The sequence below is a fragment of the Rhinopithecus bieti genome, unplaced genomic scaffold (assembly GCF_001698545.2).
Source record: "Rhinopithecus bieti isolate Rb0 unplaced genomic scaffold, ASM169854v2 scaffold_40368, whole genome shotgun sequence".
NCBI lineage: Eukaryota > Metazoa > Chordata > Mammalia > Primates > Cercopithecidae > Rhinopithecus > Rhinopithecus bieti.
In genome coordinates this window covers 1,681,011-1,706,204 of record NW_016817546.1, presented here as the reverse complement: position 1 = coordinate 1,706,204, position 25,194 = coordinate 1,681,011, and the positions used below count along the sequence as shown (strand labels likewise).

Here is a 25,194-nt window from a genome sequence, read left to right as displayed (position 1 = left end):
AGTTCCAGCTACTCAGGAGACTGAGGCAGGAGGATCATGTGAGCTCCCGGAGGTCAAGGCTGCAGAGAGCTATGATGGTGCCACTGCACTCCGGCCTGGGTGACAGAGTGAGACCCTGTCCAAAAAAAAAGAGAAGTGGTGTGTTTTTAAAGGACGACTTATTGGCACTGAGGAAAGAACATGTGTTGGGGGAATCCTGGGTATTTGTAGGGTGGTGTTCTTGATTTTGAAAGCTGTGATAGCGGGATGACTCGTATCTCCTCGCTTCTTTTCAAGGAAGTCCCAACAGCCCTATCCACTTCCATTTCACAGTTCACATCCTCCTTCTTCTTCTTCTGGAAATCGGCAGCTGCATCCATCTTCCTCTTGAGTGGTTTGTACTGGCCTCATAAATGCTAAAAAAATTTTAAAGATACATATATTATGTTGTCTATTCGAATCATTTAACACTTATTTTCCATAAATTACAGCTGCAGAACATCTCTAAGCAGCAAACATTCTCACCTTTCATTTTAACAAACTCAGCCAGGCGCGGTGGCTGACGCCTGTAATCCTAGCACTTTGGAAGACGGAGGCGGGCAGATCACTTGAGGTCAGGAGTTCGAGACCAGCCTGGCCAACATAGCAAAACCCCATCTCCACTAAAAATACAAAAATTAGCCGGGCGTGGTAGCGGGCGCCTGTAATCCCAGCTACTGGGGAGGCTGAGGCAGGAGAATCGCTTGACCCCGGGAGACGGAGGTTGCAGTGAGCCGAGATCGCGCCACTGCACTCCAGCCTGGGCGACAACAGCAAAACTCTGTCTCAAAAATAATAATAATAATAATAATAATACTTCTAACAAACTCATCCACAAGAGAGGTAACAGCAAGGATGAACTTCCTCTAGAGATTATTTGACATTTGTTTCCGTTTACCAAATATTTTTACTGGTCTTTAAGAACTATTTTATTTATTTTCTACATTAGCTAAAAAGAAGTCATAAGCATGAATCACTAAAGCATAAAATATTAGCCATATCCCAATCATAGCTCTAGTTTCAATTCAGCAGCACATATTTTCGTCTTGAGGGTTACATAGATTCGAGATTCGATGGTTTCTTTGGAACACAATGCTATGACTGCAAGAGTGTGGAGGTATCCCCACGACTTCCATTGTTAGGAACCAAGAACTGATCTGCGCATGAGTTGCCAGGCTTTCTTTTACATGTTAGTGAAGTATTTATGTTACTGCTCAGCAGTTTTTCAATCCTAAGCAGATATTTATTTACAGACAAGCAAGTCAAAAAGTCCTACCCGAAGTTCATATGCTTGTTGCTATAAAAAAAAAAACCCAACCCAAATAACCACACCATCTCCTAGAACTTATGAAAAAGTGTCAAGATGTTCAGAAATACCAACGGGATGTCTTTTGAAATTGATTCAAAGATGAATTTCAAAATGGAGATCTCTTCTGGAAAGATTGAGATGTCTGGCCGGGCGCGGTGGCTCAAGCCTGTAATCCCAGCACTTTGGGAGGCCGAGACGGGCGGATCACGAGGTCAGGAGATCGAGACCATCCCGGCTAACACGGTGAAACCCCGTCTCTACTAAAAAATACAAAACTAGCCGGGCGAGGTGGCGGGCGCCTGTAGTCCCAGCTACTTGGGAGGCTGAGGCAGGAGAATGGCGTGAACCCGGGAGGTGGAGCTTGCAGTGAGCCGAGATCCGGCCACTGCACTCCAGCCCGGGCGACAGAGCAAGACTCCATCTCAAAAAAAAAAAAAAAGATTGAGATGTCATGCTTTCCGTATTTTCCTGCTGAGTACTGCTGAAAACCTCTCCAAAAGGCAGAGAGAGGAATGCCAATTGGGTCATGATCTCTGGATCCGAGAAACAACAAGGTAATGGGTTTCTTTCTGCCTCATTTCCCTCTGACTGGGAACTAGAGAAGCAGCAACCTAAAAATGCCAATAGTATGGACAAAGCAAAACAAAAACCAAGAATAGGCCAGGTGTGGTGCCTCACATCTGTAATCCAAGCATTTTGGGAAGCCAAAGCAGGCAGAACATCTGAGGTCAGAAGTTCAAGACCAGCCTGGCCAACATGGCGAAACCCTGTCTCTACTAAAAACACAAAAATTAGCTGGGCATAGTGGCGCACACCTGTAACCTTAGCTACTCAAGAGGCTGAGGCAGGAGAATTGCTTGAACCTGGGAGGCGAAGGTTGCAGTGAGCTGAGATTGCACCACTGCACTCCAGCCTGAGTAACAGAGCAAGACTCCATCTCAAAAAACACACACAAAAAACTAAGAAGAGTTTGTACTCCCTAGTTGTGAGACTAGGAAAGGGGCAGCATAGCAAGACTAAAAGCTTCTTTTTTTTTTCTTTTTTCTTTTTTTTGAGACGGAGTCTCTCTCTGTTGCCCAGACTGGAGTGCAGTGGTGCGATCTTGGCTCACTGCAACCTCCGCCTCTCGGGTTCAAGTGATTCTCTTGCCTCAGTTTCCCGAGTAGCTAGGACTACAGGCACCCACCACCACGCCCGGCTAATTTTTGTATTTTTAGTAGAGACAGGGTTTCACCATATTGGCCAGGCTGGTCTCGAACTCCTGACCTTATGATCTGCCCGCCTCGGCCTCCCAAAGTGCTGAGATTACAGGTATGAGCCACTGCGCCTGGCCCAAAAACTTCTAGACAATAACCACTCAATTCTAACAAAACACCACAAAAAACACAGTGGCTCCACCTGCGAACCCACCAGGAAAGACTGCGTAGAGAACCTGAACTTCCTCCCTCACCATGGATTAAGGCTCATCTCCCCCTCCTTCCTGGGGTGGTGTCAGAGGAGGCCTAGTGGGAGCCGGAACTCCCACATGTCTAGTAATAAAAAGGAGACGCTCACCCTCCAGGAGGTATAGTGCAGAACCCAAACTTCCTCCACCCCTGCCTGGCTGTAACAAGCTGCCCATCCTCCTTCCTTCCCTAGAGTGATGTCAGAGGAACCCTGAGAAAATACATGATCTAAATTAGATCCAGAAACTTGGTGTGGGGGCTCACGCCTGTAATCCCAGTATTATGGGGGCCAAAGCAGGAGGACTGCTTGAGTCCAGGAGTTCTAGACCATCTTTGGTAACACAGCAAGGCCCTGTCTCTACAAAACATTTAAAAATTAGCCAGGGGTGGTGGTACATGCCAGTGGTCTCAGCTACTCTGGAGGCTGAGGTGGGAGGATCACTTGAGCCCAGGAGGTTGAGGCTGCAGTGAGCCGTGATCATGCCACTGCACTCCAACCTGGGTAATACAGCAAGCAAGACCCTGTCTTCAAAAAAATTTTTTTTCCTTAGGCCTAAATCTAACAAAACACATACAGAACTTGTATAGTGAAAACTGCAAAATGCTGTGAAAGAAATTTTAAAATATATAAATAAATGGAGAGACATACCATGTTTGTGCATTGGAATACAGTCATACTGCATAAAACGATGTTTTGGTCAAAAACAGACCGCATATATGATCGTGGTCCCATAAGATTATAGTGGAGCTGAAAAGTTCCTGTTGCCTTGTGATATCCAACCATCATAACACTGCAGCACTGCTCATTGCTCACGTTTGTGGTGATACTGATGTGAAAAACCTACTGAGCTGCCAGTTGTGTAAAGTGTAGCATATGCAATTATGTATGGCACATAATACTTGATAATAACAATAAATGAGTATGTTAGTAGTTTATGGACTTACTATGCCATACTTTTTATAGTTAGAGTATATTCCATATATATATATATTATATATTATATATACACCCACCCACACACACACAACCAGTTAAGGCCAGGCGTGGTGGCTCATACCTGTAATCCCAGCACTTTAGGAGGCCGAGGCGGTGGATTGACTGAGCTCAGGAGTTCGAGATTAGCCTGGGCAACACAGTGAAACCCCGTCTCTACTAAAGTACATTAGCCGGGCATAGCACCATGCACCTGTAATCCCAGCTACTTAGGAGGCTGAGACAGGAGAATCCCTTGAACTCGGGAGGCAGAGGTTGTAGTGAGCCGAGACCACCCCATTGCACTCCAGCCTGGGCAACAGAGCAAGACTCTGTCTCAAAAAAAAAACAAACAAACAATCAAAAAAAACCAGTTAATTGTAAAACAGCCTCAGGCAGGTCCTTTGGGAGGTATTCCAGATATTCCAGAAGAAGACATTGTTCTCATAGGAGATGACAGCTACATGCATGTTTTTGCCCCGAAGATCTTCCAGTGGGACAAGATGTGGAGGTGGCAGACACCAACTCTGTGTGGGTCTAGGTTAATATGTGTGTTTGTGTCTTAGTTTTTCACAAAAAAGTTTAAAAGTAAAAAACAATTTAAAACTTTTAAATAGATAAGTTTATAGAATAAGGAAATAAAGAGAAAATATTTTTGTATAGCTGTACAATGTGCTTGTGTTTTAAGCTAAGAGTTATTACAAAAGAGTCAAAAAGTTTAAAAAATTGTTTTTAAGTTTATAGGCTGGGTGTGATGGCTCATGCCTGTAATCTCAGCACTTTGGGAGGCCAAGGTGGGCAGATTACTGGAGCTCAGGAGTTCGAGACCAGCCTGGCCAACATGGTGAAACCCCATCTCTAATACAAAAATTAGCCAGGCGTGGTGGCAGCTGCCTGTAGTCCCAGCTACTTGGGGGGCTGAGGCAGGAGAATCACTTGAACCTGGGAGGTGGAGGCTGCAGTGAGCCAAGATCTTGCCACTGCATTCCAGCCTGGGCAGCAGACTGTGCCTCAAAAAATAAATAAATAAATAAATTAATTAAAGTTTATGAAGCAAAAAGTTACAGTAAGCTCAGGTTAATTTATTATTGAAGAAAGAAAACATTTTAAATAAATTTAGTTTAGCTTCAGTGTACAGTGTTTATAAGACTACAGTCATATACAGCAGAGGTCCTCAACCTTTTTGGCAAGAGGGATCAGTTTTGTGGAAGACAGTTTTTCCATGGACTGGGTGGGGGGATGGTTTCGGGATGATTCAAGCGCATTACATTTATTGTGCACTTTATTTCTATTATTATTACATTGTAATATATAAAGAAGTAATTATACAACTCCCCGTAATGTAGAATCAGTGGGAGCCTGAGTTTGTTTTCCTGCAACTAGACAGTCCCATCTAAGGGTGATGGGAGACAGTGACAGATCATCAGACATTAGATTCTCATAAGGAGCCGCAACCCAGATCCCTCACGTGCGCAGTTCACAATAGGATTCGTGCTCCTATGAGACTCTAATGCTGCTGCTGACGTGACGGGAGGTGGAGATCAGGTGGTAATGCAAGTGATGGGGAGCGGCTATAAATACAGAGGAAGCTTCATGCTTTCGCCCACCACTCTCCTCCTGCTGTGTGGCCCCGTTCCTAATGGAGTCTCACTTTGTTGCCCAGCCTGGAGTGCAGTGGTGTGATCACAGCTCACTGCAACCTCTGCCTCCCAGGTTCAAGGGGTTCTCCCACCTCAGCCTCCTGAGTAGCTGGAATTACAGGCGCATGCCACCACACCCAGCTAATTTTTGTATTTATAGTAGAAACGGGGTTTCACCATGTTGGCCAGGCTGGTCTCGAACTCCTGACCGCAGGTGATCAGCCCACCTTGGTCTCCCAAAGTGTTGGGATTACAGACGTGAGCCACCATGCCTGGCAAAAATCATATTATTTTCATGGTACCTCTTCTGTGTTTAGGTATGTTTAGCCACACAAATACCATTATGTTACAGTTGCCTATGGTATTCGGTACAGTCACACGCCCTACAGATTTGTAACATAGGAGCGACAGGCTATACCATCCAGCCTAGGTGTATGGTAGGCTGTACCGTCTAGGTTTGCCTAAGTGCCCTCTATGATGTTCACATAACAACGAAATCACCTAACAACACATTTCTCAGAACGTACCCCTGTCGTTAAGTGATACGTGACTGTACTTCACATAGTAAAGATGTCAATTCGCCCCAAACTGATATGCAGATTTAACACAATTGTTATCAGAATCCCGACCGGCTTTTTGTAGCTATAGATATTATCCTAAAATGTATGTGGAAATGCAAAGGAACTAGAATACACAAAACAATTTTGAAATGAAATAAAAAAGCGGGAGAGACTACCACCCTCTACCCAATGTCAGTGTTTATGTATAACCACAGTGATCAAGGCTGTGTGGTATCGGCAGAAGAAGAAACACATGGATCAGTAGAACAGAAGAGGGAAACCAGACAGCCCCACGTAATTGCGGCCACCTTACTTCTGACAACGGTACAATGAAAGAAGACTAATGTTTTCCACTAGTGATGCTAGAGCAATTGGACATCCCTAGGCCAAAAACAACAACAACAACAAAAGACTTGGCTAAAACCTCTCACACCTTATACGAAAAATTTAAAATGAATCAAGGCTTGGCACAGTGGCTCACACCTGTAATCCCAGCACTTTGGGAGGTCAAGGCAGGAGGATTGTTTGAGACCAGGAGTTCAAGACCAGCCTGGGCAACATAGTGAGACTCTGTCTCAAAATAAATAAATAAATAAAAAATGACCCAGGCATGCAGGGAGCCGAAGCCGTGAGACATCACCGACTCAACATTCCGCTGGAGGCTATATGATCAAACAGTAAAGTGTTTAAATGCAAGATGTGAGCAAACTCACACTGCTCTGCCACCAAAAGGTTTGCTGAGGGACATCACTCCCTGGCTCCTTGAAGTTATCTATTGAGAAATCTAGCACCTGTTGTTCAAAGGATGCAGTCTCCCAAGTCTGCTGTGAACCAAACACCAAATGGCCAACTGACAATTACCGACAGGACAATCACCCCTGCTTTCTCACCATCTCTTTTGCCTAATAAAGTTCAGGGCCTTTGTCCACTAGAGGCAAGGTTACCCCTGACTCCTTCTTCCAAATATATTCTTTTATCTCCTGTCTTTTATTCCCGCGTTCTCCCCACTTTGTTCAGTCCAATAGGTCTGTGGCAAGTGGTGGCACACTCCTGTAGTCCCAGCTACTTGGGAGGCCAAGGAGGGAGGATCACTTGAGCCCAGGAGGTGGAGGCTGCAGTAACCCATGATCACACCAGTGCACTCCAGCCTGGGTGACAAACCAGAGACCCTGTCTCAGGAAAAAAAAAAAAATCAAGATTTAAATACGAAATAAAAAAATTGTAAAAGTTATAGGAGACAGAGGGGAAAAATATCTAAATCTTTGAGACTCAGGACTCAATGAAGAATTCTTAGACATGACTCCATCATGGTGTCATCATTGATGACATGGTGTCTCGTCTCTACTATAGCTGGGCATGGTGGCAGCTGCCTGTGATCCCAGCTACTCAGGAGGCTGAGGCACGAAAATCGCTTGAACCCAGGAGGCGGAGTTTGCAGCGAGCGGAGATCATGCCACTGCACTCCAGCCTGAATGACACACGGAGATTCCGTCTCAAAATTTTTTTTAAAAACCCTGACAAATGGAGCCAGGGAAGGCCATGAAGAGAGTTTCTTATGCATGCATGCCTAATAAAAACAACTATCACAAGACTGCAGAAACCACAACCTTGCACAGAGGCTACCGTGTCTTACACAAAAAAATACTTCTGCGGGTATTGATCTTCGTAGCAAAGGATCATTGTTTCAAAATAACTTACATAATCCTCCTCAGTTTTTCCTTTTTCTTTTTTTGAGACAGAGTCTTGCTCTGTCACCCAGGCTGGGGTACAGGACGTGATATCGGCTCACTAAAACCTCTGCCTCCCAGGTTCAAGCAATTCTCGTGCCTCAGCCTCTCGAGTACCTGGGATTACAGGCATGTGTCACCACACTGGGCTAACTTTTTGTATTTTTAGTAGAGATGGGGTATCACCATGTTGGCCAGGCTGGTCTCGAACTCCTGACCTCAGGTGATCCACCCACCTCGGCTTCCCAAAGTGCTGGGATTACAGGCATGAGCCACTGCGCCCAGCCCCTCATTTTTTCTTTTAAAAACTCTTGTCACCTTTACCTCCCTGAATAAACCCATCATATTCCCACTGCAATGCCACTCCTGGAAAAAATACCATAATCTTTTAGAGAGCCTCTTTCTCTGTCTGTGATTTAGCTTGACACATGCTGTATGATTCTATTTATACAATATTTCTTAAATAGCAAAAGTATAGAGATGGAAGACAGATAAGTGGTTGCCAGGGGATGGTGGGGAGAGGGAGAGCACCTGACTAGAAAGGAGTAGTGGGAGAAGATCTCAGCGGTGATGGAAAGTTCTGATTTTATTGTGCTGGTTGTTATACGACTTCACATGTGTGACAAAGAGACAAAGTACACACACACACACCATGCCAATGTCAATTTCCTGCTTTGCCATTGCACTGGAGGATGGAACCCAGAAATGGCATGAGAGATGTACCTGTCTTGACAAATTCCTGTGAATCTATAATTATGTCAAAATCAAAATTTCTTTTAAATGACCTAAAAAAAATTTTTTTTTGAGACAGAGTTTCACTCTTGTTGCCCAGGCTGGAGTGCAATGGCGTGATCTCCATTCACTGCAACCTCCGCCTCCCAGGTTCAAGCGATTCTCCTGCCTCAGCCTCCTGAGTAGCTGGGATTACAGGCGCCCGCCACCACGCCTGGCTAATTTTTTGTATTTTTGGTAGAGACGGGGTATCCCCATGGCCAGGCTGGTATTGAACTCCTGACCTCAGGTGATCCGCCTGCCTCGGCCCCCCAGAGTGCTGGGATTACAGGTGTGAGCCACAGCACCCAGCCAGTAGGAAGACTTCCCTGACCAGGAATCGAACCCAGATTGCGACGGTGAATGCCGAATCCTAACCACTAGACCACCAGGGAGTGTCCTAAAAACTTTTAAAAAATGAATTATGGTTCCACTGAAACTCACTAATTACTCATAAATACGTTTGAAAAGCATTTTCGAAAGAACTTTGTTGCAGTCTGGGGTGTGGATGGAACTTTGTTGCAGAGGTAGTCCTTTAAATCAGGATTAAGTCCAGCACTTTGGGAAACCGAGGTGGTAGGACCACTTGAGCCCAGGAGTTTAAGACTGGCCTGGACAACATAGTGAGACCCCATCTCCACAAAAAAATTAAAAATCAATTAAAAATTAGCTCTGTGTGGTAGTATGCACCTATAGTCCCAGCTATTTAATAGGCCGAGGCAGGAGATTGCCTGAGCTCTGGAGTTCAAGGCTGCAGTGAGCTGTGATCGCACCACTGCACTTCAGCCTGGGTGACACAGTAGACCCTGTCTCAAAAAAACAAAAGACAAAACCGAAATCAGGCTTAAGTGAGAGCGTAGAGGTTTAAATTGGAGGTGTAGACCTCAAAAAGAGAATGAAAGAGCAAACCACAGAATAGGAAAAGATATTTGCAGCTCATGAACAGCAGACTAAAAACTTCCTATACGTAAGAAGAGGACAGACAATCCTATGAGAAAATACTCAAAAGACTTGATCAGGCCCTTCACTAAAGAGGAAATAGCCAAAATAACATGAAAAGGCATCTAACCTCACTAGCAAAGAGGAAGTGTAAGTTAAAACCACAATGAGATACGACTATCCACCCACCATATTGATAAAAATAGTCCGACGCTGCCAAGAGTTATCAGGGGATGTGGAGTAGAAAGAACATCATTGCCACCAGGGGAGTGTAAATGGGGTCCAATCATTCTGGAAAACAGTTTGGCATATTCAAGACCAAGATACATGTTCCTTGTAGCTCGGCAATGTTATTCCTAGGTTTAAAAACACAACCAAACCAGAAACACGTGTTTACGTGTGCTGAGATACACGGACAAAAATATTCAAATGTCATTACGTGTAATAACCCCAAGCTGGAAGTGATCCCAGTGTCCATCAATATTAGAATAGGTAAACAACAATGTCATCATTCAGTAAAAGAGTGTGCAACAATGGAAATCAACTAAAGATGAACTCAACGTGGATGAATCTTCATGACACAACGTTGAAAGAAGGAGCAAGGCCGGACGCAGTGGCTCACGCCTGTAATCCCAGCACTTTGAGAGGCCGAGACGGGAGGATCACGAGGTCAGGAGATCGAGACCATCCTGGCTAACACGGTGAAACCCCGTCTCTACTAAAAATACAAAAAATTAGCCGGGTGCAGTGGCGGGCGCCTGTAGTCCCAGCTACACTGGAGGCTGAGGCAGGAGAACGGCGTGAACCCGGGAGGCGGAGCTTGCAGTGAGCCAATATTGCGCCACTGCACTCCAGCCTGGGCAACAGAGCAAGACTCCGTCTCAAAAAAAAAAAAAAAAAGAAAGAAAGAAGGAGCAAGATACAGGAAACACAGTGTGATTCTGTTGTATGAAGTTCACAGCAGCCTGATAAAACGGTGTTGTTGGGTAGCAAAACTATAGCAAAAGGAAGTTAATATCATACAAGTCCAGATGTGGTTAGCACTAGTAGGCAAGGAAGGCTGTGATCCAGAGAGGGCAGCCCAGGGCTTCGGGAATAGGTTATGGTCCAGTTCTTGATTCTGGTAGAGTTATTTGGATGTTCGTTTACAACAATTTGTTAAACTTTGCATTTATGCATTTTTTTATATAGGTCACAATGTAAAAAAGTTCTATATCGCTTTAAAAAGAGGTTTTAAATAAATTAGCATAATTTATTAGATAAGACTTTACTGGCCGAGCGCAGTGGCTCTCGCCTGTAATCCCAGCACTTTGGGAGGTCGAGGCAGGCGGATCACCTGAGGTCGGGAGTTCAAGACCAGCCTGACCAACATGGAGAAACTCTGTCTCTACTAAAAATACAAAATTAGCTGGGCATGGTGGTGCATGCCTGTAATCCCAGCTACTAGGGAGGCTGAGGCAGGAGAATTGCTTGAACCCGGGAGGAGGAGGTTGCAGTGAATGGAGGTTGCGGTGAGCCGAGATTGCGCCATTGCACTCCAGCCTGGGCAACAAAGGCGAAACTCCGTCTCCAAAAAAAAAGAAAAAGAAAAAAAAACTTTACTAATGCGTTCCTGCACATATGTTTTTAACAACCTACAAATAGACACATTCTGGTCTTACGTGGTGTTTTGGGTTAAAATTTTGCTCTCAAAAAGCTCCTTCTATTATATCCCTCTTATTAAGTCTTATTAAGCCTGTTCTGTCTCGTTCTATCCTTCACAAAGACAAAAAACAGGTTGCCTTCCATCTATATACTTTTTCAAATAAATATCAATGGCTTTTGTTTAGTGGGTGCTGACTCTGTGCCAGGCACTTGCTGAGTACCTTATAGAAATAATACCTTGTTGAACAAATGAATGAATGAAATTCATTATTGAAATTTTTCATGTAATCCATACTGGTGCTGTAATAATCCATTTGTTAAACTCCCTTCAAACTCCCTCTTTGTTCTCTCTGCCTTCCTCGAATACGGGCCTAAACTCATTTTAAACCAGTTTATCAACCAGAGGGACATGGGGACATGGGGGGAACATGGTTTTCTGATTCTTATTTGCCAGTGTCCTCTACACGCACATACATACACATACACACACACGCATACACACACACACGCACGCACACAAGGCACGCACACGCACACACATGCACGCACACGCACACACAGGCACACACACATACACACACACGCGCGCACACACACACATACACACACACGCAATAATCCAAGGCTGCAGCATATTTAAATCTGACATTTTTCTAGAACCAAGATGTGCTATTCTATATGCAAGCTTTCTCCACCTCAGCACTGTTGACATTTGGGGCAGCATCATTCTTTGCTGGGAGGCTGTCCTGTGCATGGTAGGAGTTTAGCAGCATCACTGGTCTCTACTCACTAGATGCCAATCACCACCTAATCACCCTAATCACCACCACCACCGCCACCAAATACTCCCAGGGATGAAATTGCCCCTGCTTGATAACCACTGGGCTATATGAACCTCATTTCTAGAATTTTTAAAAAAATCATCTTTTCCTTTCTATTATAAAAAGCCTTGCCTTGCCAGAGCTCTAATATGATTATGTTAATCTTACGTTGTTTGAATATATACAGGAGTTTCTTTCTGCCCCGTTTAACAACAGAGAAACGGAGCACGAGGAAGAACAGCAGGAAGAGTACTGCAGTCGAAGTCAGCGCAAGAAAGAAGATGATCTGCGGAGAGTGTCCTGCAAAACACAGCAAAAGGAGAAACGCATGCAGAAATGTATTGACACTCATACACACATGTGTATATTTACATTGGTAAACTCCTAAGCATGAGAAGAATCAGAGCCTTGGGCATCTCCAACCTGCTAATGGAGTAAACTTGGAAAACTTTTAAAAAGGCAAGACATGGTGGCTCATGCCTGTAATCCCGATACTTTGGAAGGCCGAGGCAGGAGGATCACTTAGAGTCAGGAGTTCAAGACCAGCCTGAACAACAGAGCGGTGGTGGGCGCCTGTAGTCCCAGCTACTCGGGAGGCGGAGGCAGGAAAACCGCGTGAACCCGGGAGGCGGAGCTTGCGGTGAGCTGAGATGGTGCCACTGCACTCCAACCTGGGCAACAGAGCAAGACTCCATCTCAAAAAAAAGAAAAAAAGAAAAGAAAAGAAAAAAAGAAACGTAATGGCTGCGCGGTGGCTCATGCCTGCAATCCCAGCACTTTGGGAAGCCGAGGTGAGCAGATCAACTGAGGTCAAGAGTTTGAAACCAGCCTGGCCAACATGGAGAAACTCCATCTCTACCAAAAATACAAAACTTAGGCGGGCACCATGGTGGGTGAGTGCCTGTAATCCCAGCTACTCAGGAGGCTGAGGCAGAAGAATCACTTGAACCTGGGAAGTGGAGGTTGTGGTGAGCCAAGATCGTGCCATTGCACTCCAGCCTGGGTGACAGAGACTCTGTCTCAAAAAAAAAAAAAAAAAAAAGAAAGAAACTTAATAGTTTTCCTAGAGGACACACAAATTAAGCAGTTTATCCTTTCTAGCACAGAAAATAGGGGACCCAGGGGCCGGACGCGGCAGCTCACGCCTGTAATCCCAACACTTTGGGAGGCCAAGGCAGGATGATTGCTTGAGCCCAGGAGTTTGAGAGCAGCCTGGGCAACAGAGCAAGACCCCAACTCTACCAAAAAAAAAAAAAAAAATACAAAAATTAGCCAGGTGTGGTGGTGCGTGCCTACGGTCCCAGCTACTGGGGAGGCTGAGGTGGGAGGATTGGTTGAGCACAGGAGGTGGAGGTTGCAGTGAGCCAAGATCACGCCACTGCACTCCAGCCTGGCACAGAGCAAGGAACTCTCTTAAAAAAAAAAAAAAGAAAAGAAAAGAAAAGAAAAGATAGGACCCTATAATCCCCTTTCCTTGGCATTGATAAAGATATAGACTCTGTCTGGGTGAAGTGTCCTCCGGCACTGCTTACAAATGTGTATCTCGGACTGAATAACAAATGCCTGGGAAGGAACCTGCTGGGTCCCTGAGGGCAGGATTCAGGAAGGAATGCACGTGGACAGTGCCTGTTGTAGGTGGAGGTGTGAGACATCATGATATTGGGGAGATTTAGATACCATCTGGAATCACCACAAGATATGCACTTTGATTGAATGGCATAGCCCAGCTACCTGGCTCTCTCGCAGGGTCAGGCGGGGTCGCAGAGGATGCTCCTGGAGAGAGGTCGGCTGGAGATGGTCCGCAGACCACATCCCTCTCCTTCGTCCCATTCACAAGCACAGACTTTCCATCCAAAGAACAGCTTAGACAGTTCAATGAAAAGAGTTTAAATAATTAACTTAGGTCCAGAGGATTCTGATTTAAAACTTTGTCAGTTTTTACCCAATGAAGTAGCCTAGTGAAAAGGATACATGGGTCTGCGTTCGAAGGCGATGCAAAGATATTTTGAGAAACTTCCACTTGACTGTCTGGCTCCCTGCAGCTTTCCATGGCTTCCTTCTGTTCAGTGACAGCTTAGTTCAGGCTGTTTTGCCTGGTTAGTCTCTCACCCCCAGTTTCTTAATCAGACTTGACCATCTCTGGCACAGATGAAGGCTAGCATAGGGTTAAGAGGTCCAGCACTGGCATCAGGCAAACCGTGGTTTGAGCCCTGGGTCTGCTGCTTCCCAGAATGACCTTGGGCAAGTTAAGAAATCTCTGTAGCCCAGGCACGGTGGCTCACGCCTGCAATCCCAACACTTTGGTAGGCCGAGGCCAGAGGATCACTTGAGACCAGGCGTTGGAGACCAGCCTGAGTCACATAGCAAGACCCCATCTCTACAAAAATTAAAAAACAAACCAAAAAAATTAGCTGGTGGTGCATGCCTATGGTCCCAGCTACTCAGGAGACTGAGGTGGGAGGATCACTTGAACCCAGGAGTTCCAGGCTGATCACTGGAACCCAGGAGTTTGATGCTGTCTCAGAAAGAAAAGAAAAGAAAAATGAAACCTCCCTAAGCCTCAGTTTTCTCATCTGCAAAATTAGGATTGTATGTGCTGCCAGAACTGTTTCAAAGAACAAACGAGTGAGAGTCAGTGACACACTCTTGCACGTCTGACACGCTGAGTAAATGGTAGCCATCATCATCATCATCACCATTATCGCCATCATTGTTGCTTTTCTTGTTACGCCTTTCCCTCGTCCCTTTACCTACCCCACATCCACCCATCCTCCAGAGCCAGATTAAACCCACTCTTCCATGCGGACTCACTTAACAACTCTGAAAAATTTGTATTGAAAGACTTTTTTTAAAAAGCCACTTTCCAGTCGGTCACGGTGGCTCATGCCTGGAATCCCAGCACTTTGGGAAGCCAAGGCGGGTGGATCACTTGAGGTCAGGAGTGCGAGACCAGCCTGGCTAACATGGTGAAACCCCATCTCTACTAAAAATGCCAGGCGTGGTGGTGTGCACCTGTAATCCCAGCTACTCAGGAGGCCAAGGCAGGAGAATTGCTTGAACCTGGAAGGTGGAGGTTGCAGTCAGGTGAGACCGCGCCATTGCCCTCCAGCCTGGGCAAGAAGAGTGAAACTCCATCTCAAAACAAACAAACAAGCAAACAAAACAGACCTTTTTTAAAAAGCCACTTTCCAAAGAGAGAATTCAGCTAAGTCCAAGAAAACAGTTAATACTTTTCTTGTGAATCACGATTCCATTTGTCAGCCACTCTGATGCTGATAAATTGTAAATGACAAAAGCAGAGGGATACTATGATTCCTGTTTTAAAACACTTTATTTCTCTCCAAAAAAGTCACTTTCCAGTCTGTTACAGACCAATACACTTTTGAAATACAATAAAATGTAAAAGTAAAATAATAAAATGATTTTCTAGTAAGAAAGTCAAATGGAAAAAGAACAAATACATATAAAATGCAACGCCCAAATTTTTATTCTTAGTCAACAGACCACATTACTCTGCCAATTTGCCTTAAAAGTTTCTAAATGCTTATTCTCTAACCCTACACCGCTGTTGATGGGGGCACAAGACAAGCCATTTGTGGACCAGCACCTATCCACAGACCACAGTGTGAGTTCTGGTTCCACAAAACAACAGTCACATTCTCTCGTATACTACTGGCTTTTTACCACCTGTGATGGCCTTGTGTGCCCAAGTGTGTGCCACATTTTGGAGGGTAACGAGCAATTAGTTACTTCTGTATCATTCTAGGGGCTGGCATTGAGCACATGGAGACGGGCTGATCAACGAGAGAAGATAACAGGCAGCAAAGGAATGAGAAGGAAACAGAGAAGAGGCAGACAGTGGCAAAGTTCCACTGGCAATTCTTTTCCTTTCTTTTGAGACAGGGTCTCTGTTCTGGAGTGCAATGGTGCGATCATACCTCATTGCAGCCGTAACCTCCCAGACTCAGGTGATCCTCCTGTCTCATCAGCCTTCTCTATAGCTGGGAAGGCTATAGACATGTGCCATTATGCCTGGCAAATTTTTTTATTTTTTTGTAGAGACGGGGTCTCACTCAGGCTGGTTTCGAACTCCTGGGCTCAAGCAGTCCTCCTGCCTCAGCCTCCAAAGTGCTGAGATTACAGGCGTGAGCCACTGCACGTGCCCACCCTCCACTGGCAATTCTGATCTAAATGTTCCAGGCACTGTTTCTGGAGAAGATGCCCACTTTGCCTACTGAGTTGCTACAACCTCACAGTGCTCCCACGCTGCCTCTTAGTATGTTACATTCTGTCTATACTTGATGGGTGCAAAAAAAGCTTCAATGACAGCATTCCTCATCTTCCAAAAACTTTAACCCAGATCCTTTATGCCATAAACTAAAAGAAATGATACCTACTTTGTCCAGGGTCGACAGACGCCACGTTTCTGATCATTAAATGTCCCAAAGCAACAGTCCTTACAACCTTGCGTTAAAAACGAAAGCAATAACAAAAAGGAAGCATTTTCATCATTTGGTAACTTTCCCTGTGATGAACTTAATAAAGTCATTACCGTAATGCAATCTGCACAAATTATTCTATAATTCTTGAAACAACACCCTAAGATGGCTAGTTTTTATTCTAACTGTACATAAAGTATTGTCTATGTCTGAAATGGGTGAAGGTGAATGGTTCTGGCAATTAACAAACATTCTGATGTCAAATTATTTCCATTTATGAAGAAATAATGGAAATATTTTATTAATTAAAATATGACATATCATATACTCACTTGTTACTTTAAGGTTCTACAAATATGTTTATTTTCAAAGGATCAAGACCTAAGCTAAGTTTGTCTACATCACAAAACTACCCCAGATCAAAGAAGCGCAAACGTACCTTTTTTTGTCAATTCTTGACCTTGTTTACAATCCGGTTCACACATGCTGCATTCTGCCCCCAGGCAGTGATATCCTGAAATGCAGTCACACTCTGCATTGCTGGTGGAGGAACACTCCTTCCTGGTCTTGAAAACACCTACAAAGTTCCCCCCAGCCCCTGTTTTATTACACTTGACCTCCAAATCCAGGAAGCGAATTTACACTCTGCAGTAACAATCATGTTCACTCTACTTATAGTGTTCCCAGTGATTTGAAAGTTTACTTTTAAATCTCCATAACGACATTTTTACATTTTGGTAAGTAAAAACTTCTCTCTTGTCAAAAGAATGTTTCCTCTAATATTTAGAAATCTCAATCCACAAATAATTGCTGTCACCCGATATTATTTTACTGGACCTGCTGGTTGTCAGAAGAATCAGAGTCTTTGACACTTGAGATTTTCAAAAGAGAGCAGTTAATAAACAGGAAAGAAAAGCTTATCTTCCCAACTATCTTCTAGAAGAAGAAAATACCTTTGAACTCATACCTTTACACTGCCTGCATATGTCACAGGTCCTTTGTCCACCTGCGCTGGAGAAACTATTTGGAGGACAGGGACTGCAAATCTGATTCCTGTTATTATCACAGAATGTACCTAAGAAAGGCAGACAATAGTGGTACACATTTGACAATGGGCAATCGTCACCCAAGGCATTCTGAAGTTTACAAGAAAACAGGATTATAAAAGAATGATGAAGGCCGGGCGCGGTGGCTCAAGCCTGTAATCCCAGCACTTTGGGAGGCCGAGATGGGCAGATCACGAGGTCAGGAGATCGAGACCATCCTGGCTAACACGGTGAAACCCCGTCTCTACTAAAAAATACAAAAAAAAAAAAAAACTAGCCAGGTGAGGTGGCAGGCGCCTGTAGTCCCGGCTACTCGGGAGGCTGAGGCAGAAGAATGGCATAAACCCGGGAGACGGAGCTTGCAGTGAGCTAAGATCCAGCCACTGCACTCCAGCCTGGGCAACAGAGCGAGACTCTGTCTCAAAAAAAAAAAAAAAGAATGATGAGTTTTCTAGCTGCCACAGTGATAGGCATTAGTTTGATTGACTTCCTAAAACAACACATTTGCAAGATTATTCTTTGTGTAATCACAGAATTAGAAATAACAAAATACAGGCCAGGTGCAGTGGCTCACACCTGTAATCCCAACGCTTTGGGAGGCCAAGGCAGGCAGATCACCTGAGGTCAGGAGTTCAAGACCAGCTTGGCCAACATGGTGAAACCCTGTCTCTACTAAAAATACAAAAATTAGCCAGGCGCAGTGTGCATGTCTGTAATCCCAGCTACTTGGGAGGCTGAGGCAGGAGAATTGCTTGAACCTGGGAGGTCAAGGTTGCAATGAGCTGAGATCATGCCACTGCACTCCAGCCTGGGTGACAGAGTGATACTCTGTCTCAAAAAAACAAAACAAAACAAAACAAAAAACCAGATATTGTAACAAATAAATCAGCAGAAAGAAAATACTTTATCTATTGAATAAAACAAAATTATTATCTTGATTGATCCAGGAGATCAGTATGACTGGATCCAGGAGGACATCAATGTCCTACACTAAAATTTAAATGCCCCTGACTTTCCCCACTCTGTTAAGCCCTTTAACACCCACTTACTCGCTGCTGTGTCCCCAGTCTGAGCACAAAATCCTACACACAAAACTAACATTTATTTACATTTTGGTAAGTAAAACTTCTGTCTTGTCAAATGAATGTTTCCTCTAATATTTAGAAAGCTCAGTCCACAAATAATTGCCACAAATAAATACCAGTCTTGCCATGTGCCATGCACTGTTCTAAGCCCTTCATTTGATCCTCCCAGCCATCCTATAAAACAGGTTCCCTTATTATCCCCAGATGAGAAAGTCAAGGCACAAGAGGTTGAATGACTGCTGTGTTCACACAGCTAGGTTGTAGCATCCAATAAATATTTGTAAATGAATGAATTTTCATTTTCCTTTCCTTAAAAGGGAGCTCATTGGCCCTGACTACTAGACTAACTGAACCATACTTCCAACAGAACAGATCAAATGCACATGATAACTGAGTACTCACCAGCTGGGCAGTTAATACACAGATCCTGCAATGATCTTGTCCTCTCAAAGTTCAGAACCAGCAACAGAGTGGCTACTATGTTGTAATAGCTGTTTCCCATGATGAAATCTGGTACAGGTATAATACTAGCAAAGCTGATTCCAAGAGAATTTCAATCAAATTAGCTGGTCTCACAAATGTCACTCTGCAAAAGGTAAACATTTCCAAGGAAAGGTGGTTTCTCCTTTCAAAATTATCTATTTGTAATCATTACCTATACAATTCTACAAGAGGAAAACTCAGGGCTTTTCAGGAACAATTAATGATGCAATATTATGGAAAAGTAGCAAATTCATAGAAACCACTACAACAAGGCAGGCATGATTAAACACACTGCTTTGTGCAGGTTTGCCAAAGTCTGAGAGTGCGTTTTCCATCATGTTCTGCCGAAATGTGGAAATAACAACAGCCAGAACTTTTGGGGACTTTCATGGGTACTTTGCAGTACCATCCAGCAATAATGCCAATTACTTACTGCCCCTGAAAAAAACTCCTTACAAACAGAATCTGTCAGGGGCATCAGACAATTCAGTTCAAGAAGAAGCTATCACAAAATCACTCTTCCCCCCTTTAGCTGAACACCTAACTACTAATATGTGGAAAGACCTCCCTGTTCAACTCACTAACACATTTTCTTCAACAGAGACATGTTTTGAGATGTGGTGCTTGTATGGTAACAAAACTCAGGAGTGCAAAACTCTCTTCAGGCCAAGTTATTGATGTTTATTTAATGGGCTATTGAAGAGAAGTTATTATAAATTAGAAGGAGAAAAAGTCTAGAAATGGGCAAAGGGAGCAAAAGTTCTATCCTCACCCCTCTCAGTGCCCCACCCACTCCCCCAAATGGACAGACCTTGAGATCTCAGGGCTGCTGGAGAACTTTCCACTCCTTGGTCTTCAGGCTTCTGCAGCTCTGGAGGACTTCAGGTCAAACATAGGAGGAGTGCAGTGACTCAGCCGGGGGCGGGGTCTCTTGGGAAATTCCCATCACAACTCTGTGACAGCTCTGTGAAATTTTTCATTTCATATCTGCTGGCCCCAAAATCCCCTAGAGCCCCTGTGCCTGCCTGATAATGGCACTTTAAATTGCTTCTTGGAAGCAGCTCTCTACTGTCAGGATGTGTCATAGTTGATGTAGGGAAAAGGATTTTGTCCCTTAACATAGCTCTCCAGGACAAACAATTTAACATGTCCCTAAAATACTGGATTTGGGATTAGAGGGATGAAACCAACTTCAAAATAATGATCAGCATTTTGGCATATGCGGTCCCTTAACTCCACGTCACTGTAAAGCAATAGCTGTCATTACTTGAGCACAGCCGATGTGCCAGGCGTCAGAGGTGCACTGTGGTGAATACACACTGTCCTCGAAAGAACCCTAGAACTTTGTATGACTGCTGTTGTTACTGGGGGAACACTATGCAAATGAGGAAATTGGGGCCGCAAGTGGAGTCAGAGCGTCAACAGGACAGGGAGCCTGCGGGGTTGGAACCCATGTCTGCCTGGTCCCTTACCGTGCTCCTCGCTGCATGGATGACAGAGGGAGGAAGGAGGGAGAAATGGAGGGAAATGGAAAAAGGGGAAGCACAGCAGTGGCAGGGCAAGTGAATGACCAGGACTTGATTTGGTGAAGCTGAGAGCTAGAAGGGATTTTTAGAAAACCATGATTTCAATTTTTCTTAAAAAATAAATAAATAAAGGCGAAAGAGATCAGGCGTGGTGACTCATGCCTATAATCCCAACACTTGGGAGGCTGAGGTAGGTGGATCACCTGAGGTCAGGAGGTTTAGACCAGCCTGGCCAACATGGCAAAAACCTGTCTCTACTAAAAGTTAGCCCCGGGGGTGGTGGCGGTGGATCCCTGTAATCCCAGCTACTGAGGCTGAGGCAGGAGAATCGCTTGAACCTGGGAAGTAGAGGTTGCAGTGAGCCGAGATCGCGCCACTGCACTCCAGTCTGGGCCACAGATCAAGACTCCACCTCAAAAAAAAAAAAAAAAAAAAAAAAAAAGAAGAAGAGGAAGCGGAGGGCAGAAGTGCAGAAAACAGAAGGAAAAAAAAGAACAATAAGAGGAGAGGAGGAGGATAAGGAGAAAGAAGAGGGAGAGGAGGAGGAAAATAAAGAGAAAAGGAAGAGAAGGAAGAAGAAAAGAACAAAAAGAGAAGGGGAGGAGAAAGAGGAGGAGGAAGAATGAGAAGGCAGAATGAGAAGGAAAAAGAGGTGGAGGAGGAGGAGGAGGAGGAGGAGGCTCCAGGCTGTGGATGAACCTGCCCATCATTGAGCGCTGGAGAACCTCAGGAACACCAGGGGAACTGTGGCTGGAGCAGGCGTGGGCTGGGGAATGACATCGAGAGTAGTTGGGGCCGTCGCCCTGCCCCGCGGTACCCAGCACCAGCTCTCCGGTCAGAACAGGAAAACGCGGAGCGACTCGGTTCGGTTCGAGGACAGCGCGGAGATGCGACCTTTGTGCCGCCGCCTGCAGGCAGAGGGACTCGGAGATCAGGCCGCAGAAGCAGAAGGCAGACAGGAAGGAGGAGGAACCCAAGGAGCCTCGTGGCTTCGTGTCCCACCCTCCTGCCCTTGGCCCGCGTGCCTGGAGCCAGCCCCACCGCGCCGGCATTTCCTCCTGCGGGACCCTTGGCCCTGGGTCTGCAGCGGGTCCTGCGGAGCTTCCTCCCCTCAGGCAGCCTGTCTCCCCCTGGCCACTCCCGCGGGTGAGGGGGTTACCTGTTCCCAGTGATTTTTATTCACTTTGCTCTCTCCCGCCTCCTGTTCCCCATTCTCCAGCCTCAGTTGTGTGACCTTGAGCAAATTTCTCAACCTCCCTAACTCCGTTTTTCCAAGTACATCTTATAGGTACAGTAACACCATACGTCTTCCTCGTTGAGTGAGGATTAAATGAGACAATGAGCATGAAGTAGGTAGCTCAATGGCTGGCACATAGTTCTCAAGAAAGTAGGAATTGTTAATGATCAGACTTACTGGTTTGAAATGTTCCTTCCCTACCTCCCACACTGATCATCAGCAGAGCGACCACAGGGCAGGTCATGACAGAAAGGAGAAAAATGCATGAGCTGCCTACCAAATGTGTTCCCAAATACTGACGGTCATCTGAGAGTCATCTTACCTGTGACATCTGTGGGATCCCTCCTTGCCCCACTTTGGCAGAAATTGGCTGAATGTGAGAGTGTCACACCATAAAAATCAGACTGCTGATCCCCTCCTAACACTTTGAAAGTCACCATCAACCAAGTAACCCCCTCGTTTACATGTGGTACTCTGTTTAACCTTGCATTGTGACATTTAACTGGGCCGTATTTCATTTAACTAAATGCCAATCACTAATCTACGTTTTGGACATTCTGTAGGCAGAGACATTACTTCCTCTGAAAATGACATAGTTTCCCAGCACAGTAATTAGCTCACTTTCTCAGGCTTCCATGCCAGTAACATAAGAGTCTTTACTGAGCTAAAAGAGTCTCAACATTAGTTTTGCCAGCCCACAGTTAAACAAAATCAACCACTTCAGAATTATGCTACTGAAGGCTATGCTCAACTTTATTCAGGCGTTTAAAAAATTCATGGCCGGGAACAGTGGCTCACACCTGTAATCTCAGCACTTAGGGAGGCTGAGGTGGGAGGATCGCTTGAGCCCAAGATTTCAAGACCATCTGGGCAAGATGCCCAGCCCCGTCTCTACAAAAAATCCAAGAATCAGCTGGATGTGGTGGCATGCATCTGTGGTTCCAACTACTCGGGAGGCTGGGATGAGAGGATTGCTTGAGCCTGGGAGGTCGAGGCTGCAGTCAGCCATGTTTGCACCCGTGCACTCCAGCCTGGGCAACAAAACTAGACTGTCTCAAAAAAAAAAAAAAAAAAAAAAGGAAGAAAGAAAGAATTCATCTTACTGCATGCATTTTTGTGTGGTATAAAATCATCATAGTAAGCTAAGGCAAATTATATAGTTAACCAGATATACATATTATCTAAGCTAGCCAAAGGTGTAACACTCTTTTGGTATGATTTTCATTTGCTTTATAATATATATCATATTGCTTTATCCATTGTAGCCCTGTAATCTTTCAAATGCAATGACATTTTTCTATTCCATAAAACCATTTCAAACTAAATCAGAGATGACCCCAACAAGACAGCAACACGTTAGCCGTATTAATAATACATTTCATTACATCCTAAACATCTCATTCTAAACCAAGAAATAGGCCGGGCATGGTGGCTCACGCCTGTAATCCCAGCACTTTGGGAGGCCGAGGCGGATGGATCACAAGGTCAGGAGATAGAGATCACCCTGGCTAACACAGTGAAACCCCGTCTCTACTAAAAATGCAACAAACAAACAAAAAAAACTTTAACTGGGCGCTGTGGCGGGCGCCTGTAGTCCCAGCTACTCGGGAGGCTGAGGCAGGAGAATGGCGTGAACCCAGGAGGCGGAGCTTGCAGTGAGCCGAGATCGTGCCACTGCACTCCAGCCTGGGCTACAGAGTGAGACTCCGTCTCAAAAAAAATAAAAATAAATAAATAAATAAATAAATAAACCAAGAAATAGATTTTATTTCATTTTGATTGACTATAGGTCTAATCTTGAATATCTCAAGTAGCTAAATACTTTGAGGCTAAATAGCATGAAGACCCAACAATTCTCAACAAGATAAAGAAGACATTTAGAAAGAGAAAGCCCTCAAAATAAGCTTCCTATAAAATATTCTTCCGTCCTTCCAGGGCGCATCTTAGAGCGAATCTCATCTGTGGGATATTCACTATTTACACTTGTTATCTGCCCAAAAGAGCTATTCTTTCAAGATTCAATGTCGCCACCCCTAGCCCAAACACCCAAACTAGTAGTCACTATTAAGACATATCTGGTGCTTGTGATGTCAGTAGGTGTTCTGAGGCCTGGGAAGGAGTACATTGTTTTTAAACCTGGAACAAAGAAAATGAGTAGGAAATCAAAGAGGAGGCAGAGTACGGAGAAGGAAGTACGAATCATAAGGAGAGGCAGGTGTCAGCGGTCGTCGACTTTGCTCACCTTTCCTCCTTGTTCTGCCCTTTCTCCAGGTGGCATCCACTCATATAATAAGGCTCATCAACAGTTGTCTCCAACTTCAGACCACCTCCAACACTGTGCAATCCCCAGGACAAGAGTACAAACAGAGGCCTGCTTACCATGTGTCCAAATATTTAGAAATTGTTCATCAATCCAAATACGCTGTTAAGTATGTTCTGTCCAGAGAGGAGACACAAACACACACACGCAATGAACACAGAGGTGCGTCTGTGACTGGGTGTCTGGTGCATGGTGCTGGCATAGGGACGCATAACTTGGCTCCATCTGCTCTCTGGACCCACACTGCCAGGCCTGGGTGAAGACTCCCCCACATCACTAGATCCATGTCCTTGAAACTCCACTTGAGGGTGACTCCGTGCTGTGAGGGTTGTGGGCTGTGCTGTTGCCTCCAAGGACGGCAGGGAGTGTGTGAGCCATAGGAGTACCAGGCAGACAAAAGGCAAGTGCTGTGAGGTTTGTGGGCTGTGCTGTTGCCTGCAAGAACAACAGGAAAGGTGTGAGCCATAGGAGTACCAGGCAGACAAATGGCAAGTGGATTTGTCAAATCCATCTCAGATACTAAGGGTGTAACAGATTCTTGTATAATCTATCATAATGCAAGAATATCACTGTGGTATTTCCCAGCAGTTCCAAGCATCCACCTTTTTTTTTTTTTTTTTTTTTTTTTTTTTTTTTTTTTTTTTTTTGAGACAGGTTCTCACTCTGGAGACCTCACCCAGGCTGGAGTGCAGTGGTGCAATCTTGGCTTACTGCAGCTTCCGCCTCCAGGGTTCAAGGGATTCTTCTGCCTCAGCCTCCCGAGTAGCTGGGACTACAGGTGTGCACCAGCTAAGCTTTGTATTTTTTTGTAGCAAGGGGTTTTGCCATGTTGCTCAGGCTGGTTATCCACTTGCTTGATCCTATTTATGGTCCACTTGGCGGTTTTGGAAGTTCTTGTATATTGCCATGGAATTCACAGCAGCTATGCACAAAGTCTGAGGAAGTCTTTGTAATGTTAAACAATTCATATTATTCTTGAATATGCACATATGTAATATGTAGAATAAGAACTGCAGCATTAATTCTTTACTAGAATCACCTAGGACTGAGCCTCGGAATGACAATTTCAATTTTTATAAAATATTTAAAACAATGTAAATTTCAAAAGGTTAAAATCTCAGTTCTTTAATAAAATATTATCGGCAGCTATAGATGTTGTTTTTAATTCTAGTCTTAGATAATTTTGGAAAAGCTTATTAGAAAAATGAAAA

General features: G+C 44.6%; 1 protein-coding gene across 2 annotated transcripts; it reads right to left on the bottom strand.

Moving 5' to 3' along the window:
• TNFRSF9 (TNF receptor superfamily member 9) lies at positions 1–22,044 on the bottom strand. Of its 2 annotated transcripts, none has more exons than XM_017856003.1 (9): positions 21,986–22,044; positions 19,712–19,779; positions 18,820–19,003; positions 17,254–17,361; positions 16,726–16,863; positions 16,245–16,311; positions 13,579–13,709; positions 12,016–12,147; positions 1–395 (listed from the first exon to the last, which is right to left on the bottom strand). In XM_017856003.1, exons 3-9 carry the CDS (start codon positions 18,917–18,919, stop codon positions 307–309), a joined length of 765 nt encoding a protein of 254 aa, XP_017711492.1. In that variant the 5' UTR covers positions 18,920–19,003; positions 19,712–19,779; positions 21,986–22,044; the 3' UTR covers positions 1–306. The 2 variants fall into 2 exon arrangements, with proteins under 2 accessions (XP_017711492.1, XP_017711493.1); XM_017856004.1 differs by having other exon boundaries at positions 16,726–16,800.
• Positions 22,045–25,194: the final 3,150 nt, after the last annotated feature.